This window comes from Pomacea canaliculata, linkage group LG4 (assembly GCF_003073045.1).
Source record: "Pomacea canaliculata isolate SZHN2017 linkage group LG4, ASM307304v1, whole genome shotgun sequence".
Taxonomy (NCBI): Eukaryota; Metazoa; Mollusca; class Gastropoda; order Architaenioglossa; family Ampullariidae; genus Pomacea; species Pomacea canaliculata.
This window is the reverse complement of record NC_037593.1, coordinates 31,530,418-31,552,789: the sequence shown is the minus strand read 5'-3', so window position 1 is coordinate 31,552,789 and position 22,372 is coordinate 31,530,418. Positions and strand designations below refer to the sequence as shown.

General features: G+C 45.3%; 2 protein-coding genes across 7 annotated transcripts in view; both read right to left on the bottom strand.

The window, feature by feature from the left end:
* The window catches only part of LOC112561804 (putative leucine-rich repeat-containing protein DDB_G0290503), a 59,542-nt gene that overhangs the window by 24,704 nt on the left and 12,466 nt on the right, over positions 1-22,372 (bottom strand). For all 5 annotated transcript variants that reach the window (XM_025234540.1, XM_025234542.1, XM_025234541.1 and 2 more), the window contains exons 3-9: positions 21,989-22,123; positions 21,691-21,854; positions 21,167-21,392; positions 20,587-20,697; positions 20,036-20,389; positions 19,625-19,693; positions 19,006-19,105 (exon numbers count right to left, since the gene is read on the bottom strand). In XM_025234540.1, coding sequence (XP_025090325.1) covers positions 19,006-19,105; positions 19,625-19,693; positions 20,036-20,389; positions 20,587-20,697; positions 21,167-21,392; positions 21,691-21,854; positions 21,989-22,061 — 1,097 coding nt within the window. In that variant the 5' untranslated portion in view covers positions 22,062-22,123. The remainder of the gene's footprint in view (positions 1-19,005; positions 19,106-19,624; positions 19,694-20,035; positions 20,390-20,586; positions 20,698-21,166; positions 21,393-21,690; positions 21,855-21,988; positions 22,124-22,372) is intronic.
* Positions 1,522-12,530, bottom strand: LOC112561806. Of its 2 annotated transcripts, none has more exons than XM_025234545.1 (2): positions 5,404-7,296; positions 1,522-3,876 (listed from the first exon to the last, which is right to left on the bottom strand). In XM_025234545.1, exons 1-2 carry the CDS (start codon positions 5,454-5,456, stop codon positions 1,590-1,592), a joined length of 2,340 nt encoding a protein of 779 aa, XP_025090330.1. In that variant the 5' UTR covers positions 5,457-7,296; the 3' UTR covers positions 1,522-1,589. The 2 variants fall into 2 exon arrangements, 1 of the variants encoding a protein (XP_025090330.1); XR_003098727.1 differs by lacking the exon at positions 5,404-7,296 and adding an exon at positions 11,566-12,530 and having other exon boundaries at positions 3,744-3,876.

Genomic DNA, 22,372 nt, shown 5'->3' with positions numbered 1-22,372 from the left:
TCCTAGGAACGACCACCTCGAAGCCGCTTTCAGACTGAGTGTCTGAGAAGGGCAGAGCAGAGGACAACCGTTGCTCTAAACTGATTTCTATATTGGGAGGGAACTCACCAGGATCTGTTTCGCTTCCCAAGGTGTCTGCCTCCCTGGGAAGCAAATCTACTTCTCGATTGAACTCGTCGCTATCATTTCTTTCTTCTTCGGTTTCATCGATAGGCTCGCTAAGGTCTTTAGAACTGCCGGTGCCTTCCTCCGTGTCGAGAGAATCCTGCTGGTTGTCGAGTCCAACTTCGATGACTGTGACTGGTGATAGAGGGACTGGAGATAAAGACATCGACGAGGAGCGAGACTGCGGGATGCAGAGTAAATCATCCGGAGGAGTCGACTCGTGATGATAGGGGAGTCTTCGCAGGCCATCTTCATCGAGACTTCCCTCGTTGTCCAAAACATTGCCGTCCACATCCTCCAGAACGATGGATACCATTGCTGGTTCCACTTGTTTCAGGTTTCCAATGTGCGCTTTTACCTTCCCGACCTCTGTTGATGAGGTATTGGCAGGAACCAGGATGTTTAAAAATGTCTGCTACTTCTAGGCTCTCAGTGGAACATAGGATGTCAAGCTTTCCTCTTTCATTCCCATCGTCACCAGCATCTTTATCATAGTAACCAGCGATTGTCTTGGTCGTAGTAAACACTGTGTTTGTTGTCGAGGGATTGTCGAGAGGCGTGGGGCGCCGTCTGATGGTCGTCTTTCGGTGCAGAAAACACTTGGCTATCAGAGAAGGACACACTCAAACAGTGGCCACTGCGCTGGTCTGGACTTGGATGATTTCTGGTTGCGATGAGTTTTCGTCAAGTTATTCTCCTTATGGTCTTCAGCCCTGGCATGTCCAACTCCTGTACTTCCCGAGCTTCCTTCTACATCGTGCCTTAGGATGCCTGGGGTAGGCGCTACTTTCATGTGGGAAGTAGAAACACTCTTTTTCTCGCTTCCTTTTCTTTGACAAGTGTCGTGCTCTGATTGGCTACTGCTGGTTTCATTCTGTTCTTCGTTGTCCACCATGCTGTTGCGTCTCGATCTCTGGTGCCTCAGTTTCTTAGGAGTTTTTTCGTGGTTGCGACTCCTGGCGCCATCTTCAGACTTGTGCTTGCCATGAGATCCTCCTTCATTTTTTATAGGTGATGTGGCCCTTATTCTTGACCTGGGAGAAGGTGATTTTGGTCTGAGGTGTTGCTGGTCTTTTGACTTATGCCTGTGACCACTGGGGGACTTTGACCTGTGTTCTGCAGCACAGGGAGATTTCGATCGATCACGACAATGACATTTAGGCGAACGGCTTCTGGTGGAAATAGGAGACTTCGATCTGTCCTGCCGAAGTCGGGGCGACCTGCTTCGATCCCCGTTGCTAAAATGTCTTGGAGATTTAGCTCTGTGTTCCCTAACCGTTTCCTCGTCAGATTTAGCTTTGTGAATCATTGATAACTTTTCTTTCAACGAAACTTTTTGTTTGTGATTGTCACTTTCCTTATCATGCTCGGAGGTGTTGCTTTGATCATGGTGATGATGGTGGTGGTGATGATGACTGCGACGATTAATGGTGGTGATGCTGAGTACCATGACTAGTCGGGCTGACTGAACTCTCAGTTGTATGTTGCTCTACGGCACTGTGGTGGTCACAGTCCTTTGACTCATTAAACACTTCTTTAAAACTCGCATCGTTCACCAGCGGCTGGTGATGTGTTCGAGGCTTCACAAGTCCTTCTCCGTCACCTTTCACTATGTCATTTCCGGTTTCTGAATGCACGCAGTTTTCTGAGGGTTCGGCCAACGAATATCCCGGTACCTTCAAAGTCAAGGTGTGGGACACCCCGGGTGTCGGATTACCGAATGTAGACACGGACGACACACCACTGACACCATGCTTTCTGCTGTAGTTGATGTAGGCTTGGTGGTCGGAACCACTCATCGAGTCACTCTCCGAGCCACACATACTCTGCTCGCAGCTGGTGGGACCAGATGATTCGGAGGGGTGTGACTCGCTTCTTCCGCTGGTGCTAAAGCTGTCCTCCCGGAGAAATGCCTGCAACCTGGATTCTTTGTCCAGCGGGTCGAAGGCCGCCTTCCTTGCTTTCCCCTCGTCCTCTTCGCTCAACGTTTCCAGGTACAGAGGAAGCGATTTTTGCCGAGCGTTGGCGAATTGCCGGATACGACCGGTCCTGGAATCGCTGCTCGTGCTCATATTCTGGGCATAGGCCTCGATGTACTCTTTCAATCGGTCGATGCGCTCGTCCTTGTCGAGAACTGGAGGCAGGTTGCTGGCCGCAACGTCGTGGGAGTCGCTGGACGCGTGCGAGGCTGCCGATGACGTCATGAGCCTGCCAGAGGGGTGATGGACTACGTGGTGTAGGTCAGATGCCGACCCCACGTCGTCAAAGCTCGGCTTGCGGTTCGGGAGTTGCGGACCCCTGACTGCGTCCACGTTGTGTAGGTTAGAGGCGCTGCCGTACAGAGAGTCTTGCGCGTCCAAGGGAGCACCCGCCGGAGCAGCCTGCTGCTGGCTCTGCATCTGCGCGCGCATCACTTTGTTGTACCAGTCGCGCAGAAACCGCTCCGGAAGGAAACCATCGGAAGAGCCGAAGCCCAGGTTCATGAGCATCATTTCAGCTTGGTTCTGCATTTGGTTGGGGGGAAAAGGCTGCAGCGGGTTTCCGTACCTGAACGTTTCTGCAGGAGGAGAAGGAATTCCCATGCTACCTAAACTCTCTACGCTCATACCCCGGCTGAACGTCGATGGATGGGGCATAAATCCGGGTGGCATCATGCCTGATATTGGATGAAACGTGGACGGCGGGGGATGTTGTTGCTGCTGATGGTGGTAATGGGGGTGGTCTCTCCAAGTCTGAGAGCCCTGGCGGGTGAACATCCCGTACGAGCTGGGCTGTTCGTTGTACCTCTGACCCGTCATCTCTCGCCACCCATGTACCAGCTGGTCCCGCCAGTTCAAATCCTGGCTCATGGACGAACCCGACGACATCATGCTAAAGGAATCAGAACTGATCTGTTTGGACGATGAGACGCTAGTCGTGGAGCCGACACTGCTGTCCTTCCCGCCTGACCTTCCCTTGAGATCGCCAGGTCTTCGCAAGCTGTTCGGAGCAAACGGGTATTCTTCGTCCTCGTCGGGTATTATGAGGTCTCTACGCCTTTTCACATGCGTGATGTCCGAAGTCGGCGACATCTGTTTCTTGGCCTGCATGTCTTTAGCCCTGCGTCCTAGTGCTGGACTCCCGTGCATCATGGGAGAACCTGACGTTGCACGTGACGCAGCTTGCATAGAAGGTGGCAATACACCAAAGTTCCTCCCGCCTCCTGTTCCTATTCCCCCTCCTTTACCGTGCATGTCTCCTCCAGCAGCTCCATACATGTTGTTCCAGTCCAGGACTCGCCGGAAGATGCGATCAAGGAAGGCTGGGTCTCCGAGGTTAAACTGCTGGCGAGGGTCGAGGGTCTCCATGCCTCCTTCCTCATGCACGGAGCCAGAGGTGCTGGTAGATTGGGAGCGTTTGTCTAGAGCCTCTCCTGGGTGGCCGCTGGATGTCGATGTGCTTGTTGTCGAGCTCTGTCGAGACAAAAGTTTCCCGCCTCGGCCCGCTGCCACTCCCACCCCATGCCGGCGGTACAGGTTAAAAGAATCACTGGACGACTTGGACAAACACAGGGATTCCACTTCATCGAACGTTGACGCGCTGGAACCCCTGCTGAGTTGCCTCCCTTTGCTTCCTATTCGCAGGTTATCCTCATCCCAAGGACGATGAGTAGCTTTGTAATCTCCGTATTGGCTCCCTTGGTACAAGTCACTACCGGAGCGGTAGCGAATGCTGAAACAGAAAAAATGGACAATTGGATGTTTGATATCTGGCTTTGAAAATGTTGAATAACATTCATCCGTGCTTTAAGCGACATCCATACCATAAGCGTGTGAGTAAAAGTGTAAGTCAGCATATCGACAGAAACTTCAATTATTCAAGCAGCAAGCAAGGTTAGGAAAAACAGAAAAGATAAAAGTGTCTCTGAAAGACATTAGCCAATGAGTCAAGGTAAAAGAGGAAATAATGGTGTGTCCTCACTCCTGTCCATAAACGTATCGTCATGCAACGATGAAACACAAACTCTTGCACGGACGGAACTTATCCGTCTCACCCTTGACTGTCTGTGTAGAATCGCTTTTCAAGCAGCAAATAATGGGGAAGATGTATTGTTTCCCACAGTTCTGTCTGGATGAAAACTTAACCAGACATCAGTGGGGTTTAGTTCGTCCTATGTGCGATATTGTTCATGGAAACCGTTGTTTTTCCTTCAGAATACCCGGACCAGAACAAGGAACGCGAAGACCAACAGGTAAATAAACTCCGTGTCTCTACGAGGTAAAGTAAGGTAAGGTAAAAGAACTCCATAGGTTAAAACCTGTAGGAACTGTGAATCGAAGTGGTCCATCGTGTCTAGAAAATGACAAGGTAAGGGCAGAACCACCCAACTCTGTCCCATCTTTACTTCTTATGAAAACTTAGGCAAAGGTCACCTGAACAACTGTTAGTCATCTACCCAGGGCCTGAGCAGAAGTCGCACGATGTGGTCTGCACTACACGTGATGATGTGAGCATCCAGTCTAATGAGCTTTCCCGTCAATGTAACAAGATCACGTGTCACAAAAGCGTTTGATTTATTTATTGATTGTCGAAATGAAAACATGGATTGACTCAATTTTAACTTTAGACTAAAGTTTGCTAACAATGTGAGAATTTGGAGCATTAATGAGGCTTCCCCATCACGGCCACCTAAAGTGACCTCTGTCCAAAGCAACTGTTAAGGTTTGCATTTAAACGAAATAGAACTGTCGAGCTATTCACCCAAAATTGGAAAATGTGCATCAATAATTAACTAATTCTATTCGCTTCAGAAAATTAGTCATAAAACTTCGCATGATATTCGCTGAAAAATCTGTGATGAGACAAGTCAAATATTGCACGGGCAGGGGCAAAGTGTTCACCTGCACAGGGCCGCCAAACCCCAGGGGCCGCCATGCCAAAATATATTGAAAATAAAACAGAAAGAGAAAATAATGACAGTTGACGGCAATGTGATCGAAAAACATTGTTTTGTTGTTAATTAGTCCGCTGTATTTATTAATAGTCCTAGAGTGTGAGCTGTAAGCTGTATGAAGTATGATAAGGTTCGGAGTCATGAAAATATCGAGGGCCGCCACTTAAAATATCGCGGGCCGCCACTTGCTTTTTATTGTCATTGATGGACAGTAGACTCAAATGATACAGGATCTCTTACCTGCGTTGTCACCTCACCTGGTCACGGTTTTATCAGAACAAGCTTAATGCCTCGTCGCCACTCACCTACTGTTGTACGAGTCCCAGTCCCTGTCCCAGTCCCACTCCCAGTCCTCCATCTTGAAATGAAGGCGTGAAAGACGGTAGCAGTGACAAACCACCAGTAACCGTTCATCCACCGGGTGTCTGTCTTGTGTAGGGGGACACAGGTCTGTGAGGCACGGGCATCATGTTTGCACAGTGATATATCTCCCTTCGCGGTTCTTCGTGTTTACGGAGGCGTCTGAAGAATTCTTTTAGCTGCCAGCACAGCGAATAGTTCCAAGGAAAGTAAAGCGGAGGAGGGAGGGGGGGAAAAGGTAAAGGTGAAAGGTCATATAGCTTAGAGGTCAGAAGGACAATAAGCTGTGAGTAGTTCACTGTGTCTAGGTCACATCCTTTGAAACTGTTTCCTGTGGTTATATTTCTATTCCCCTCACCTCGATTCCTCTAATACCGAGTACCCATCGTCTGTGCGGACTGGAAGAATTTCCAGTCACAGTATCAGCTGCTGTGGAACTGGCGACCAAAGCAAAATCACCGGTAAAATAATCCAAAGTCGCCCAGAAAGTTTGGTCATGAGAAATCTCACATTATCAAAGCATTCTCCAACAAGTGTTTATCCGCGCATAAAAACATCTTTTCCGCTGCTGACGAACTGCGCAAAGCCCACCGACTGAGCTCCGTCTGCCTGCTTGAAGCATTTATCCGGAATATTTTTTTCACCAGGATAGTTACCCAGCCATTCACGGGATTACATCGTCGTCTTCAAGCGTGGAACACACTGCAGCTGATCACATCGGCGGGACAGGATACGGCCTCGGGTGGAATAAATCACGAGCCTCGTTGTGGGCTTGTTTATAGAAGGGCTTCATCGAGCGGACGCTACTCGGAACGTGAACAAAAGTGAACCGCCTTTTGCCGTTAAAGGACAAATTCCTCATTTCTTGTATCCTGCCAGCCAGCAGCTCTTCCCGACAAGCCACCGAGCCTTTTGGAGTGAAGACAGCCTGTAAAACCACGTGACAACCTGTGACCTTTCACCAGCTCCCATCCTCCGGGAATGAAGAATAGAAAGGAAGTGACAGCTTCCATTGGTCGCAACAGTTCGCTGCTGACTACGAGTTAAAAGAAACGCTATGCTTTCACGCGCTCTGGCATCATGGGTCCTCGTGACAAGCTGGACCAATCAGGGCAAAGAGAGGCACGAAGTTTGACAAGAAGCCGGTGACGTAAATTGACAAAAATCACTTGACGTGAGTTGACAAGAATGACGTGGACAAGAAGAACTTTACGTCATAGGATGACGAGGAGAACTTTACGTCACAGGATGACGAGGAGCACTTGACGTCATATGATGACGAGGAGCACAGGTGATGCGCTGTTTTGACATCAGAAGCGTCCGTCAGCTTGTTGTTCTCCGCTCGACTGGTTTCTCGTCTGCTTTAACCTCTGTACCGCCACGCATGGCTGAGTCTGGCTGCACCGCCCCGTGACGCGCTGAGATCGTGACCAGCCCTGCAGGATGCCAGCCCAATCAAAGAAACATGAAGCTGTGGCACTAATAGAAGCCTACTTCCATAGGAAGCCTGGGAGACCGAGACAGAGAGACAGAGAGAGAGAGAAGGAGGGGTGGGAGTGTATTTAGAGCTATCTTGTGCGCGTATTGATTGCACGGTCACGATTCTCTCCTCTGCCTCGCATCGACTGCTGACGTGGGACATTTCGCACTCCAGCTGAAGTCGTCGTAGATGACTGTGATGACAATACCTACTTCTTCAGAGTTTTGTTTTACATTTCTTTCTTTGAGCAGTTTAGTCTTTTGAAACTCACCAAGCCTCCGAAGAACAGTCCGAAGGAGAGGGAGGATGGACACGGGTACACAACTGCTTGTAATTGTCCTCTGAGATAAATAGTCTAATCTTCAGGACATACGGTTTGAACATTGCTTGCTTGCTTGATTGGTGATTGATTGATTGATTGATTGATTGATTGGACAACTGCGCGCGCACAAAGACTGGCACCATAGAAGAAGTGGATCAATTCCTGCAATTGTTTCCCACTAAATGTATAAAATGTATCAAAAGCGCAGATTGTTTGTCAAAGCACATAAAATCAATTCAAACTGCTGACACAAATAACGACAGCAAACCACATCTTAAATCGCGCTCTCACTCTGTAAACCTTCGTCAAACTGTCTTCCATTTGCAGGAAACATTTGCTTACTTTGCTCCCTCCACAGTTTTTAACCACTGAGATCGATGTAGAAAATATTCCTGAAAGATACCAGAAAGTATGGCACTCTTTCCAAACAAATGCAGGATCACGTGATAAAGCAGAACAGGAACAGAAGCATATCAAGCGCCACCTGTTGGCCAGTATCGTCAAGAGGATGTTTATGGTGGGAAGGTTCATGCCCTTCCATCGTAGCAACCTGTTCAGTTAAGTGCATGGAAAAACCAGAACGATAACAAATAGAATATTTCTCCATCAGCTACTTAAGAAGAGAGATGTCAGGGGAAGGCAACAAAGGCATCGTGCGATTACGTCATATCCGGCTGCGCCATGAAGAAAGCAAGTGACAGATCCTTTGGCGAATACTTTCATTGGCATTGAAGACAGACACAAGAACATACAGACCCTCAAATAGACAGACATTGAATAAAAAGATAGGTAGACAGGAAAGCATGTTTGACTGAACATTTTTGTCAGAAGATGAAGCGGAAGTATGGAAAGTTAATTCAGAATGAAAGCATCTGTCGGGACGCAGGAAAACTGAGACGAATGAGGTCTTCAAGCAAGAGAGAGAGAGAAAAGGTGAGATAATGAGCAAAGAGAGAGAATAACATGAGATAATGAGCACAACGTTCCTCAACGTGACATGAAGCGCAACTTTCCGACGAGAAGAATCCCTGGAAACGAAAACAGGGACAACAACTCGACACTTCAACCTTCACACTGTTTATCCCTTACATGTCTGCAAAAAGGGTTTAGACGGATGGACTACGAACAGATACAAACAGACAAACAGAAAAGCAACGAGAAACTAAAAGTCTGGAATTAAAAACGTTGGTACAATGATGCCACGATGACATCAATAGCAGACCTTTCAGTTATTCAAACACAGAGAGAGAGAAGGACAAGCAAGCAGATGCGGGCTAGCAAACAAGCAAAGAGACACAAAAACACAGTGAAACATGAATTGCCGACATTTTACAGCCCGTGTCAGCAAACAGACACTAACAGACATTTGTACAGGATGCCCAGCATCACGACAAAACTAATAATTAAATACAAACTCACAGCTGTCTCCGGCCTCGGAACATTTTGATACTTGGTCTTCAGAAACTACAACACAAGATCCAGAGCTGTTCTTGTCCCCAGGTCTCAACAAGTCAAGTCTCCAACACCTTGAAAAAGCAGTCAACCAGCCGTCGGAACCTTCTCTCCCCAAGAACCATCTTAGACGATGGCACCAGGGGTGGGGACACACCCAGGATTTCTAGTCGACACCGGAAAGCCTCTGCAGGAGCCGACTGTAACCTCGTGGTCAATACCTGACTTTCTTCTCGACCTCCATGACCGGAGATTCCGCAGTTCGTCTGTCTATTACCCAGCAGTCCCCGGGAGAAATGACGCCTGGCTTCATCAGCAGTCGGCGTGGCCCCATGCCGGCAAGAATAAAGCAGGATGTCACAGAAACCTCCACCCAGGAAAGCTAGAAATGTGCCGGAATCAACAGTTGTTTGTACAATTACTGATACACCTCCATCCTCCCATTCACTCCCTCCTCCCTCCACCGGCTGTGCGCGCGCTGCCGTCAACGACCTGCTCGTGCAACACATCGTCGATATCTGTCTGCGATGAAAGACGGAGCTATGAGACCTTTATTGACGAATAACCGACGACTAGAGAGTAGGACAAACAATATTCATTCAGGTGAAGGTTTAAACAATAGTTTCTGATTAAACCAAAATCGTTGTCCGGCACAAAAACGTAGCAACAACGTTAAAACAACGTTTGACCACGAGAGTTATTAATTACAGCTTGCAGGAGATTTTTTTTATACGGAGGGAAGGGTGGTCGAGGAGCACAGATGTGAAATATGGTTTTCTCACTTTTTTTGTGTGCAAAAAGTAGTTTTTTAAACCTCAACGGTTGAGATACGTTTTTAGAAACACACCCACAGACACTCCACACACACACATCGGGTTTTTTTTTCAGGGAAGGGTTGTCGTAGTCTCTGTTTAAGAAATGTGTTATGTAAAGAGTAAGTGGTTAAGTGATTTGCATGTCCGATATTACAAATGTTTTCGTATTCAACATCCTTCCATCCATTGAAACCGGTAATGTTAGACACCATGGTATAGATTTTCCCCCATCGCTTGCTTGGCATTTTACACCCGGAGCCATTACAGACAGCAGAGAAGAAAAAAAAAAAGAGAAATAAATCACCCGATACATTGTGTATACACACGAAAGTGACACACCGGGAAAGTAGAAAAATGCAAAAGAGTGTCAAAGACAAGAAAACGACTGCCAGGTTCTCACTAACTGCTGACATCGCTGTCGGTGAGATCACCTTTAGAAGTGGATTGGCTCACCTGAGACATCGTACTACGTTGACAGACCTTCCACACCAGACAGGTAAGCCCAAGGCCACAAGGTCACAACAAACTAATACTACAAATCCGTTGTGTTTGTACCAGTCCCTAGCAAGTGATTCTCAAAACCTCTGACAATTATTATGTTTACCGATTATTCCACAGTACATCAGTCTCGGGTAGAAATGGTCCTCCTATGGCACTGCAAGCTCACCCGGGGTCAACCTGCCAATGTGCTTGTTTACACAGGACAATAACAACATCAATAGCACTTTTCGATCGTCCATGTTCACCGGCTCCCCAGGAATGAGATGGGACATTTTATTTAGTTACAACAAATCCTAGGAGACACCATCGCCATTATCGCTTAAACGGTTTTGACAGTTCGCTTGCTCAGGCGGAAACACTTCTGGCTTCGTCCTGAACTGAAACCTCAAATTTTCATCGATTTGTCGTCTGCTGGGAGCAACTTAAGTAGAAGTCGTTATCTTTAATGGCTGAATCTTGGCATTTGTGGCGGCGCGGATGGGCGGCCTGACACGGGGACTGATTTACCTGTGCGCATGTCTGTTGGATGTTTCCTCGCAGACACCTGGAGTACTGATGGCTAGAAACTTCTTTCTTTGGGTACTAGACCCTGACCTGTTAGACAGGTGTGCGACATGACGATCGGTGATGTCAGAAGAAAGAAAGAAAGAAAGAAAGAAACAAACAAACAAAGAAACAAACAAACAAAGAAACAAACAAACAAACGAACAAAGGGCGTTACAGAAGTGAAAAGAGAAGACGAACACACTCGCTACTCCGTTAGCGATCGTTTTGATCATTCCCATATTTAAACTGTCCACTGGGACCGATAATTTTGATCATTGTCATTGTCATTATCATCTTGCATGTAATCGCTGTCATCAAGTGTCTTCGCTGCTTGGTGTGTACCGCAGCCCTGTTCTGGCACAGGACGATCGTTCGACCACGGCTTTTACATGACCGTTAAAATATTTTTTTAAAATGACAAATTTGTGGTCAAAGATTTGTTTGGTTGATAAGAGTCTCAAGGAGATTCCTACTCATGGTAAGAGCATCCTCCTCATGTACAAGCAGTTTAAGTATAGTACCTACATCGTAGAGACATTTTGATGGCAATATATATATATGACAAACAGAAAGGATATATTCATGCAGACTAAAAATTGGTAGGAAAAATGAATGAACACAAATGTTTTACTGTAGATAAAAACTTCAGAGGCTAATGATAAAGAAGGAAACATACAAACAGTGAAGGTAGTCTTTGATGAAAAAACCCACCGAACAAACTGGTGCTAATGTACAGGTGAGGTAAGTAGGGTATGGAAGTGAAAAATACAAAGTAAATAGCGATACACAATTGTTACCTATGCTCACTTCAAAGATATTGCAGGTCTGTATGTTCAGCTAAACTCAGGCTTGAAAAATAGAAATTATACTCCACAGTACTTTGTGTACAACCTCAGGTTTAAAAATAGAAATTATACTCCACAGTACTTTGTGTACAACCTCAGGTTTAAAAATAGAAATTATACTCCACAGTACTTTGTGTACAACTAACCTCAGCTCACAACAGAAGCCGTTGCTGACTGCGCTGCCTGGTGCCAAACTTCTCACCTGGATGCGCACGATGTCTCAGGTAAGGGAGTAGTGAGTAAAGGGAGACGACTGGCGCCTAGGGTGGGTGCGGGTGGCAGCACCAAGCTACACCGTGGGCGCGCCAGCTTGCAGACAGCACCAGCTTCCTGTCTGCACTGGGTGCTGATGGGTGTCTGTCGATCTGCTGCTGACTGTGGGGCCTGTGGAAGCCAGCGTGACGCGGGCGAGGTCTGGGAGAGGTCTGCTTGCATGACGCGACAGATCTGTACACCCTCGACAGCGCCAACCACCTGTAATCGCCGTGGTCAGACCTGATGTCGAGTGGTTCTATTGCTCTACCTTTCCTCACTCCAAAGCTCTCTATGTGTGTATGTGCGTGCTTGCCTCTTCCTGTGTGTCTGTGTCTGCCTGTCTACACTCGTGTTCGTCCACTTGTCTACTTGTCTTGCCCGTTGCCACCGCATGATTGTGCCGTCGCACCTGACTGACCCCTCCTCCAGCACTGTGATGACCATATTTCCTGTGAGGTGTTATTTCCCACTCTAATCACACCACTTCTAGACTTCCATCCCCTGGTCTGTATCATCTTTCACGTGATGGCCTTGGTGCCTTGGAGACAGATCTTTCATTAACCTGTCCCACGATGACTCATTACAGCTGCTCTCAGGTTTCAATATACGTTCGATATTTGTAAAACTGATACACGGGCACAATCACAGATCGAAGTACTCTGTAGTTGACGAATCTTGTTGAATAAAGCATATAGCAGCGATGTAGAGATAGCTTCCTGTCTGTACTCCTGTCTCACCTCCTGTCCTACCGGCTTTCACGACCCTCGGATGGATCTCTCGTCATCAGAACCTTTATTAATCGTCCGTTGCGAGAAAACCGTTTTTCTCAGCATTTTTAGCATCTAAACGTCTTGAATGACACAGTTTGGTGCCAGGTATCAAAAGATTAAATGACAGAAATTACATTTTGTCTTTTTTCCTGTTTTCCAGTAAACCTTTGCTGTCCTCAGTTCGCGTCTCAGGATCATCGTTAACGGAGAGGTCAGAGCTTGGGCAAGATAAACACTCCTTTATCCTTTAAGAAACGATTACAAACCATCCCACATGATGGTGGTGGACTGTAGTGTATCTGACTTTGATAAAGAGGCCGAAATACGAAGAAAAAAAACAATCCCGATGACATTTCAGGCATCACATGGACCAGAACACACCACCTGCCTGACCAACCTGCTTGTCGCCACACCCACCTGCACGCACCCGCTGTCACGCAGTGGCTTTAGTAAGTCTTACTTTCACAGATGTTACACTGTCTTGTCAGTGAATAGCAAACCAGAAAATAAAGGCTAGGATTATAAACAACCAGCGTAGAACATAAAGAATAACCGTTGTCACCTTGCCTTGTTTGTAAACAGGAAACTAATCCAAACAACAAAGTAATGAGTGTCACAAGAGTGCAGGCAATCAACTATCAAGTCTTTGCAAACCTTACGTTAGTAGTTGGGTTAACACAGAACTAGGGGTTAGTGATGGTGGTGGTAGGAGTGGTTTTGGATTAAGGAGCTGATGACAACATAACGGTTATGCATCAAGACAAGCAAAACACAAACAGTGTCAGACCCTTTCCGACGCTGTAATCGACTCAGACTTATTGTTTTAAACATAAATCGAATAGGAAAACATAAATAATTGCAAGACATTCACAGAAAATGTTGGCCACCAGAGAAGAAAGGATTCTGTAAGAATGTCACGCGTGCTTCACGTGACCTGTGCGTCTGCAGCAATGCCCGGACCAGCAGCCAACGTTGATCATGCAGGTAGCTGCAGCACACGTGGACATCAATCCAATCTACTTAAATCAACATCAAGGACAGCCATGCAAACCTGGAAGCTGGCTGAGCATATTGTGAGTACATTGCTCACACACGTAGGTGGCACCAGGCCTCAACAGTTCATTCTAAAACCTTTTCTTCTACTCTAACATTTATCTCCTCTTGAACTCCTCGACTTGGCATTTAGGTTTTTTTTTTTTTTTTTTTTTTTTTTTGTAAAGACCATGAAAGCTTCAATATTGTGCAAGACTTTTTTTTGACATCTGGGAAACGTACAGCGCAGTGAAGTAAGTATTTCAAGCAGCAGGAGGCTGCCCTGTGATGTTGTCACGTGACTGTAACTAGCTCAAGGGAGTTGTGGGTCATGGCTAGGTTTCACCTCGACTGTCAGTCGTTACATCCTGTTACAGACAGTCGATGGCAAGATCACATGTGACACAGCAAAAGTCAATATTGTCTCAAAGCTTTCAGAACTTGGAATTCTATTTTCTGTATATTTATAACCATATATTTAGAATTGAGATTTTTGTAATAGATATTTTTTGTAGGGGATGATGTCAAACTACTCTGTTGTCCTTCTCGCCTCCAATTGTTTACTGTTTACATAAATCTTACATTTGGATGGTTTGCCACCATCTTTAGATGGAAAAGAATGCAGTTTGCCATAGTACTTTAAGTAAGTCAAACAAACTTTTCATGTTTAATGTAAGTTTATCTTTGTTTAAGACTTTTTATAGTTCTTCTTTTCAGTACAATCTAAAAGCAAAGGTGAGAAGCTAAATATAAGGGGATATTTCTTTCAGAAATTCTAGACGTTTCGCCTGTGACCCCCGAAAAAACAAAAAACAAAAAAACAAAGCCAAAAACAACAAACAAACAAAAACAAAAAAAAAAAAAAAAACAGTCGACCTTGTTCTATCCTTTCTGGAAAGGTGAGCAATTTCATTTGTGTGTCTACAGATGGATTGCCGATATTTGCATCTCCCAGCCTGTAAGGGCAAGGTATCTAGCGACTATCCTTGAGACCGAGGGTCTGAAACTAAAGCTGCCCGTGAACTTTGAGACCAGCGAGAGGTTAGTCCCGCTGCATCGACAGGCATGAAAGCAGCTGCAAGTGAACAGACGAAGAACACCAATCGAAGATTGTAAATACAAGTGGCTTCGATCGTACAGACTCAGTTAGCCTTAGTTACAGCCCCTGGCTTGATACAGAACACCTCCCGACCCCTCCAACCACATTATTTTTAGAACAAGTCCGGTTGTTACTCTTGAAAGCGAAAACTTGTGGTTGGTTGGTCATGTTATCAACCTTTGGTAAATTTACAGGTATTATCTTATTAATTATACATCACTGGGTGCACCTGGCCACATAATGGGTTACTTCCCCTGGCCACATGACCATGGGGTCTGCTTGGAGGGTCGGAAGGAAGACTGAGTGCGCATGCCAAAAGGCCACATCCGGAACTTGTACATATGTCACATGGTTCGTGACGACAGTAACAAGTGTTTAGGAGGGGTGAGTGGCGAGCTGGAGAGAGGATGTCAGCTTCTTCAAGTAAGATATTAAAACTGTAAAATAGATTTTAGCGACCGGAAGTTTGTATTTGTAGTGGAATTAATAAAGTGTAAGAAGAACAGTTTGTGAGTTATAAATTATTGTCTTGTATTATTTTTCCGCTGCTGTCTTCTCTTATTTCCCTTCCATCCTATGACCCTTACCCTGTTTCAAAACACTTGCTTGGAGTCCATGATGGCAAATATTGGAAACTCTCCATGTTTATTTTCTTTTTCCTGTTTGGTCAAGACAACTCAATTTTATATTCTCCCCCTCGTCATTGAGTTACTTCCTGATACTCAAAATTGGACTTTCTCTCTTGCCTGTAACTGTTACATATTTATTTATTTATTATTTATACAGAAGTGTCTTAACTATATTTAAGCTAAATAGTTAGGTGGATGGCAAAAAGTGTTTAATCCTTCTTGCGATTTTGCTCTAATCTCGGACAAGGTTTTACCGGGACCAAGAAGATGGCAGATATGTTTCCAGAAAACGTTTTGACCGACTTGTCTGACGAGAAGGATTCGCGCTCGCGTGCTCGAAAACTAAAGAAACAATTCTAACGGCTACTTAAGGCAAGAAAAGACAGACAGAAATAGCAAACACAATCGTTAGCATCTGGAGTAGGCGAGTCTCATGGACGTGCAAGAAGGAAGAGCAAACAGCAGCATCTTTAGTAAACAATGTCTGTTGTTTGACGAATCGATAACAGATCCATGGACTCTACAATTGAACACTTGGTTGTTTTCTAGTTTTTTATTACATCTGCAAACACAGATTCGTGCCCAAAGGAAATGTTATGAGACCAGGCCCTACCTTATATGAAAGCCACTGAAACATCGCTGAGGGGAGAAAGCCACAATGAAAGATGGCTTTAAAACAAGTCTGTCCTCAAAACTTCTGGTAAAATCTTGCTCTGTGGAAATACTACTTTGACATGTCGCTGGACGGTCAACCCAATGTACCACACCTCCGTCCAAGTTGCAGGGAGTTGCTGGTGTTTCCAAGTTGCCATACAATTCCAACAACAGTGCCAGGGCTTTGTTAGACCCTGTGTACAGGTTGTCACCAGAAAATATTCATTTTTAATGATCTTAACTGCTTCACACGATGTCGGGTTCATTCAGAATGCAACAAGTCATGATGGCTGTGGTTTCTCAATGAATTAGTCATGGATTTACTTGACAGGAGAAATGTCAACCTTTTCTGTCCTGTACTCGTACCTTTAGGGTCATGAACTGGATGGGACATGAAGTTATCATAGCAGACTATGTTTATGATAAGACAACTACGTGAGGGGCATAGCTCTCGCAATAAATAAATAAATAAATAAATAAATAAATAAATAAATAAATAAATAAATAAATAAATAAATAAATTAACACCACAGGAAAATGCTGAAGATCGGAATCAGCTTGTGGTCTCAGAAACTGAGCTGTTTTCTACTGATATATATATACACATATAAACTATCTGTAGAGGAGACTTTTAAACTTTTTGACAGTAAAACTTTGAGAAAAAAAGGAGACATATTGGGTTGATGTTGTGAAGGTTTTTTTTAATTTGTTTTTGTCTTGTTTCCTAGTTAGACAACCAAGCAGCATTGCTGAACACCAACAGCGCCTCTGACTACATTGTGTGAACTAATGTACACAGCATCACGGCATCACGGGAAGGCAGATTGGAAATGTTTTTCTACATCACGTTTGCTACACACTTCAAACGACAGCTGCGACAAAGTGTTTCTCAAAATAACGAGGCCATAAAACAAAACAAAAATAAACAAAGCTGCCTGTGAAGCTGATGCCTGGAGCAGTGGACAGCGAGAAAAACAAAAGCAAACTGGCGCAGGAAATAAAATGAGAATCACAAGCGCCAGACGAGAAGTCACGAGAAACAGCGAGATGTGCACGAGACGTAGAGTAGGCAGACGACAGATGGCGCTGTACTCACCTGCTGCTCATCTGCGTCACGACAACGTCGGTCTCCGCGGCGTTCGTCATGTGACCTGCAAATCGACCGACGGGTACAGAGTCAGTTCTTGCCTTCAAGACAGCCGTGATGCACAGAGCATACAACTGCCTGGGGTACCCAGTGCACCCGGCAACAGGTGTGCAGGTGTCAGACATGATCGGGTGGCCTTCACAGCAGGTGTCAGACATGATCGGGTGGCCTTCACACCGCCATCAGCTTCCTCAGTTGCTGGCTCGGGGTAAAACTCAACCAGCCAGCCAGCCAACCAGCCAGTGACCCTAACTTACACTCTCACCTACTGTGTCATATTGTTCGGTAAAGTTTTCAGCTGTTCACTGTTCACCTGTTCATATTCCACATCTCACATTTATAGTCAATCGTCCTTCAGTTCAAATCTTCTCGAAGATAAATCATTGTGTATTGTCTGTATCACACATGGACAGGGTAGGTAATATCGGTAGCTGGAAAAACTATTGAACAATGTCCATGAGTCTTTTAACAAAACTATTCTCCATGGCAACAGTTGCAGTATCAATACATATGTCCTGTCCCCTCAGTGTCGGCACTCAAAACAGTTTCTTGTGTCCAGGTGCACTCATCACTGACCCTTCCTTCGAAGGAATAAGTAAAGGAAGCCAAGCTCTTGCTACACGAGAGATGAAGGCTGTTAATGTTATCATCCGTGCAGTTGTCTGTATTCTCACCTAGCCACACCCTGTGACCAGATTTCTAGAAGGTTCTACCAGCAAGGTGTAACTGAGCATCCCTTCCCACCTCCCACCTTTTACGAGACTGTTTGCAATAGGACAGAGATCGCAGCTCCGTGTGGAGTCTACTTTTCTTCTTTTTCTTAATTTTCAGTTAAAAAAAAGAAAAAGAAAAAAAAAGAAGAAGAAATAATTGATTACGTGGAACAAACTTCTCTACTGAGCGACATGCAGGTTTCAAGATACGAAGGAGCTGGTGCCAGTGTCAAGAAAAGTTAGTAATATTTGCATAAATGAGAAGAGGCAACAGTCAGGTACATTCTCACCTTTGCTGAGTCACACAAACTACAAACATCATCTTACCTTGATCACCTGTCACGCGCATCAACGTGCAGCTGTCTGCTTCCGGCAAAGCCACATCCACGTGTGTGTGTAGGTAGCTACACTTCAGTCTCGGTTCCTGGGGTTGCCTTGGCGACGAAAAGTAATCCCAGAGGGAGGCTAACGTGTCACGAGACGACTGGTGTGACGAGTGGCTGATGACGTAATAACGGCGGCAACGGACGACAGTTACTGGAAGTGACGACCGTGAAGACGGAGTCAGGTCGACGTCGGTTCGAAGTTCGCGAAACAGCTGTCAGTTGTTTTTATTTTATTTATTTATGAATTTATTTTTGTCGCGTTGGCTTGGCAACGTAGTAGCCATCGGTCAGGCTGAAGAACCTGTAGCGGCAGTGCAGTCTAACCCAGCTGACCTGTGAACTGGTTCGTGTTCAGTTCATGTTCACGCATGCGCAGACAGAGTAAGGAAGACGAGGAATGAGGGAGAAAGGCGAAAGAGCAGGGAGGTCTCGGGGGTTAGCCATGGGCCGAGAGCAGTTGTGGAAGCACCGCCGATTAAAGGGGTAGGTAGACTATCCAGGGGTCATCATCTACAGTTTTTTTTTCTTTCATCACTTGCTAGAGCTGTAGGTGGTCAGCTCAGGTAAATCAAAGTCTGGGTAAGGATGTACCTGTGGTTCATAACTGTGGTCACCGGTGCTGTTTGTAGTCGACCCTCATTACTCTCATTTGCTATTTGTTCTTTCTCATTAAGTTGCTAAGCAAAAAGGGAGAGAGTAAACAAACAAACAAACAAACAAACAAACAAACAAACAAACAAACAAACAAACTAGCGAGAGAATGAATAAACAAACTAACGGATGAATGAATGAATTATAGAAATATCCTAAAGATCATCAAGCACGCTGCTTATTTTGCTACTCGTGATTTATCCAGTACCCACGTGACTCCACCCATACCCACGTGACAGCACACACTCACCCTGGAAGCAGGTTTCCTGGAGCAGAGTCTGCAGACTGTGTGGCAAGGGAAGCAGTCGGTCCTCTCGCAGTCTCCTCTGGCCACTTGACAGTGGTTTCCCCTGCAAGAGAAATATTTTCTTTCAAACCTGATCGGCTGTTGCAGGAAATAAAGAATATTTTTTGCCTTTTTTCCGGTGCAAAACCCGTGAATAACATTTACTGCCGGGAATTTTATCAGGGACTGACACGCAAAACCCGTGAACAACTTGTCCTATCGCACGTTTCTTTCAGAGATTGACATGGACAGTTCGAAGGATAAAATAATTAATGAGGTCATAAAATAATTGAACATTCATGCTTAACCCAATGGTTAACACGATATTAAAAGAAAGACTAGAAGTTCATGAACAGGACAGGCTAAAAAAAAAATGGAAAAAGTGAAGGCATGCTTTGTAAACTATAGATTTTTTCCCTTCTATATTTTTCGACATTTATTTTTCTTTACACTCTGACTGCCACTGCAGGTGTCTTGATATCAGCTAACGAGCTAGAAATCAGAAGCGCGTTACATAAAGACTTCATGGTGTGTATGAACACAGTTCATGAATGTTAGTGCCAACACCTGACAAACACATTACCTAGCGACTTCATGGTGTGTTGCATGGTTGTCCTCACAATCCCGTTCAGCTTTGACTTGTTACCTGGACCTGAAAATTGGATACCTGGACTACAAATGCTGAAATAGTCACAGCATGCTTTCTAAATACTCCATTAGGACACATCTTGCTTGCTATGTCCGATGCATTTGTTTACCTCGGGCGACATGTTTAGATATAAACACAAACATTAACTGAGCTTGGACGATTGTATCCGGATGTAATTATTATTGGAACACCTCAGCTGTGATCGGTGCAAGGTAATACTTCCCAGAATGCTAGTGAATAAGCTTCCTTTATTCTTCAGACACAAGCTCAAGTACACCCCTTCTCCGACGATGATGATAAAGTAAATGATGATAATAATAATAATAATGGAGTTTTTTTGTTTACTTTTAAGGCCGTCCCCGGTCTTATCGACATCCGCTTTGCTGGTCGCATCAGCTTTTGCTGCTCCTCTGCTGCTCAGGATGGACTTCCTGGGTGTTGAGGTGCCAGGGATCTTGCCCTTTGACCCTCGCCCTAGTAAACGTGGGGTTGACGCCTGTTCCGGTTCCGCCACCATGTTGCCGTCTGACGTCACTAGCAGACTGCGGAAGCGACTCTCGAAGTCCTCCGTTTTGATGGACTCGTTGTCGGTGGTGTAGCCAGTGGGCAGTCTCACGAGGGACAAGAACTGAGGTTCTTGCTGGGATAAGAAGGACGGCGATGACACTTTGTGGAGAAAGGAGACAGGACTGGGGCTCCCTTCCAAAAATCAAAAACAAAAACTAATTTTGCTGGGGTCTCATCACTCGTAATAATTAAATAAGTTAGGAGTATATTAAATTAAACCAGTTAAGGTAAACTTTGTACCCTCAAGATCCCTAGTCCGCCTTTACCATTCACATCTCTTTTCCTTTATTTATCTCACATCGAGAAGCTGCTTGCGATGAGCCCCTTACCCTTCTTTCTCGACATGATCTCCTTGAACCTGTTGTCGATCTTGGCGGCGGCTAAAGAGTCAAGGTCACTAGGCTGGTCATCTGTCACCAGTCGATCTCCAACTGTGTCGTCTGGTGAGGTGAGAAACGTTCGTGTGTTACACAAACTGTGAAGTTTCTCGAACACACACACACATCAATACACGGGACAGGAAACAGCAGTACAACACAAAGACATAGAAGAAGCAGAACATGTGGGAAATAAATACAGAGTATGGTCGCTTTCCTCAAGATTTCAGGTTTACAGATTAGAGGCCATTGCAACACGTGTTTCTATAAAAATCAAATTAAATTTTGTTGAAAAATCGGTCATTGACATGCCTTGCTGGCGCCATTCATCAACCTTCTAAACTGTGGTCTTCTTTAAATTTTAAAATTAATAGCTTGGTCCTGTGGTAAACTATAATGAATAAAATACTAATATTTACAGTTTAATAAAAGCAAGTATGATATTTACAGTGTTTATTTTCACAACTGCATCACTGACTTCAGGCTGTGACTCAAAACACGGGTGGAGGGAGACCTTGGGGTGGGTACCTACCGTCTGTGGCGGCGTCTGTCAGCCCGGGGTCGGTGTACATCTGCGCCAAGCCTGCAACCTTCTCCTTCTGCTGCACAGCATCAGGGGCGACAACTACCCGACTGCTTCCGGTGCCGAAGCCGGTGTCGGAACTTCCGGTGGACTTGAGTTGCCATGACAACGTCAGCAGAGGAGACGGGGATTTCAGTCTTGCCGCAGACGGCGGCCTTGGGTGTGTGGCAGTTGCCTTCAGGACGACAAATGTGGATGAAATGAAGGTTTTGTGACAGTCTGAACTATATTTAAAACTAAGGAGGACGGTAAGGATGAATAAAAATAAAGATAAAAGACTACATTTGTTTTTTTGATTTATTTCTATCCTTTTTTCCTCCTTACTTTCGTCTTCATCGTCGTATTCTTACTTTTCTAATTCTTGTGACATATTCTTTTTTTTAATTTGATTATTTGTATATTTTACTATTTCACTATTCGTTATAGCCCCATACCACACACACGCGCGCGCGCACGCATGCGCACACACACACCAAGGAGGGTGAGGACGACATGGCGGCGAGCTCAGCATCGATCTTCTCGAGCACGTGCGACACCGGGTCCTTCTTCGTCAGCGACGACATGCTGAACGTTGACGACAACAACAACTGGCCGCTCCGACGATTCAGTAACTCTTCTCGTTCTCCTTTAGAAGCGTCTGCGCAGAAGAGATGAAAGATGACTCCTGAACATGTCTCTAGTAAACGATGTTTACCCGCTTACCATGAAGCACACAGACCAAGATGTCCTACTCACCCACAGGTGTTATTACCTCATTTGCTTTCAACTCACCTGTGGCCGAACCTGACTTTACAGCTCCTTCAGAAGCATCGCTCCACTCTTCGTCCGCATCAAGACCGTCCATCCGGCCTCCCGCTGGGGCAATACCAATCGTCGCCCCTCACCCTCTAAGGGACGTGATCGACGCTGTCGTCAGACGAAAGAAAGAAGAAGTAATTACAAATCATCTCGATGTGTATTTTTTTCCTTTATTTTGTGATGAAGTCTGTAAAGACCTGGGTTTCTACGAATTTTCAGTGAAAGTCTTTCGCTAACGTTTCATAACCGGTTATGGAGGTCTGTTGAACCTGGAATATTTACAAACCTTTACAGGTTCTTAAATAAAGAAAAAAAAGAATTTTCTTTTAGTGTAAGGACAAACAACAATTATATCAA

Coding starts and splice junctions, on each gene's coding strand:
- LOC112561806 (XM_025234545.1), bottom strand. CDS start 5,456: ATGGAGGACTGGGAGTGGGACTGGGACAGGGACTGGGACTCGTACAAC. Junction 3,877..5,403: donor TGGGACTCGTACAACAGTAG/GTGAGTGGCGAC, acceptor TTTCTGTTTCAG/CATTCGCTACCGCTCCGGTA.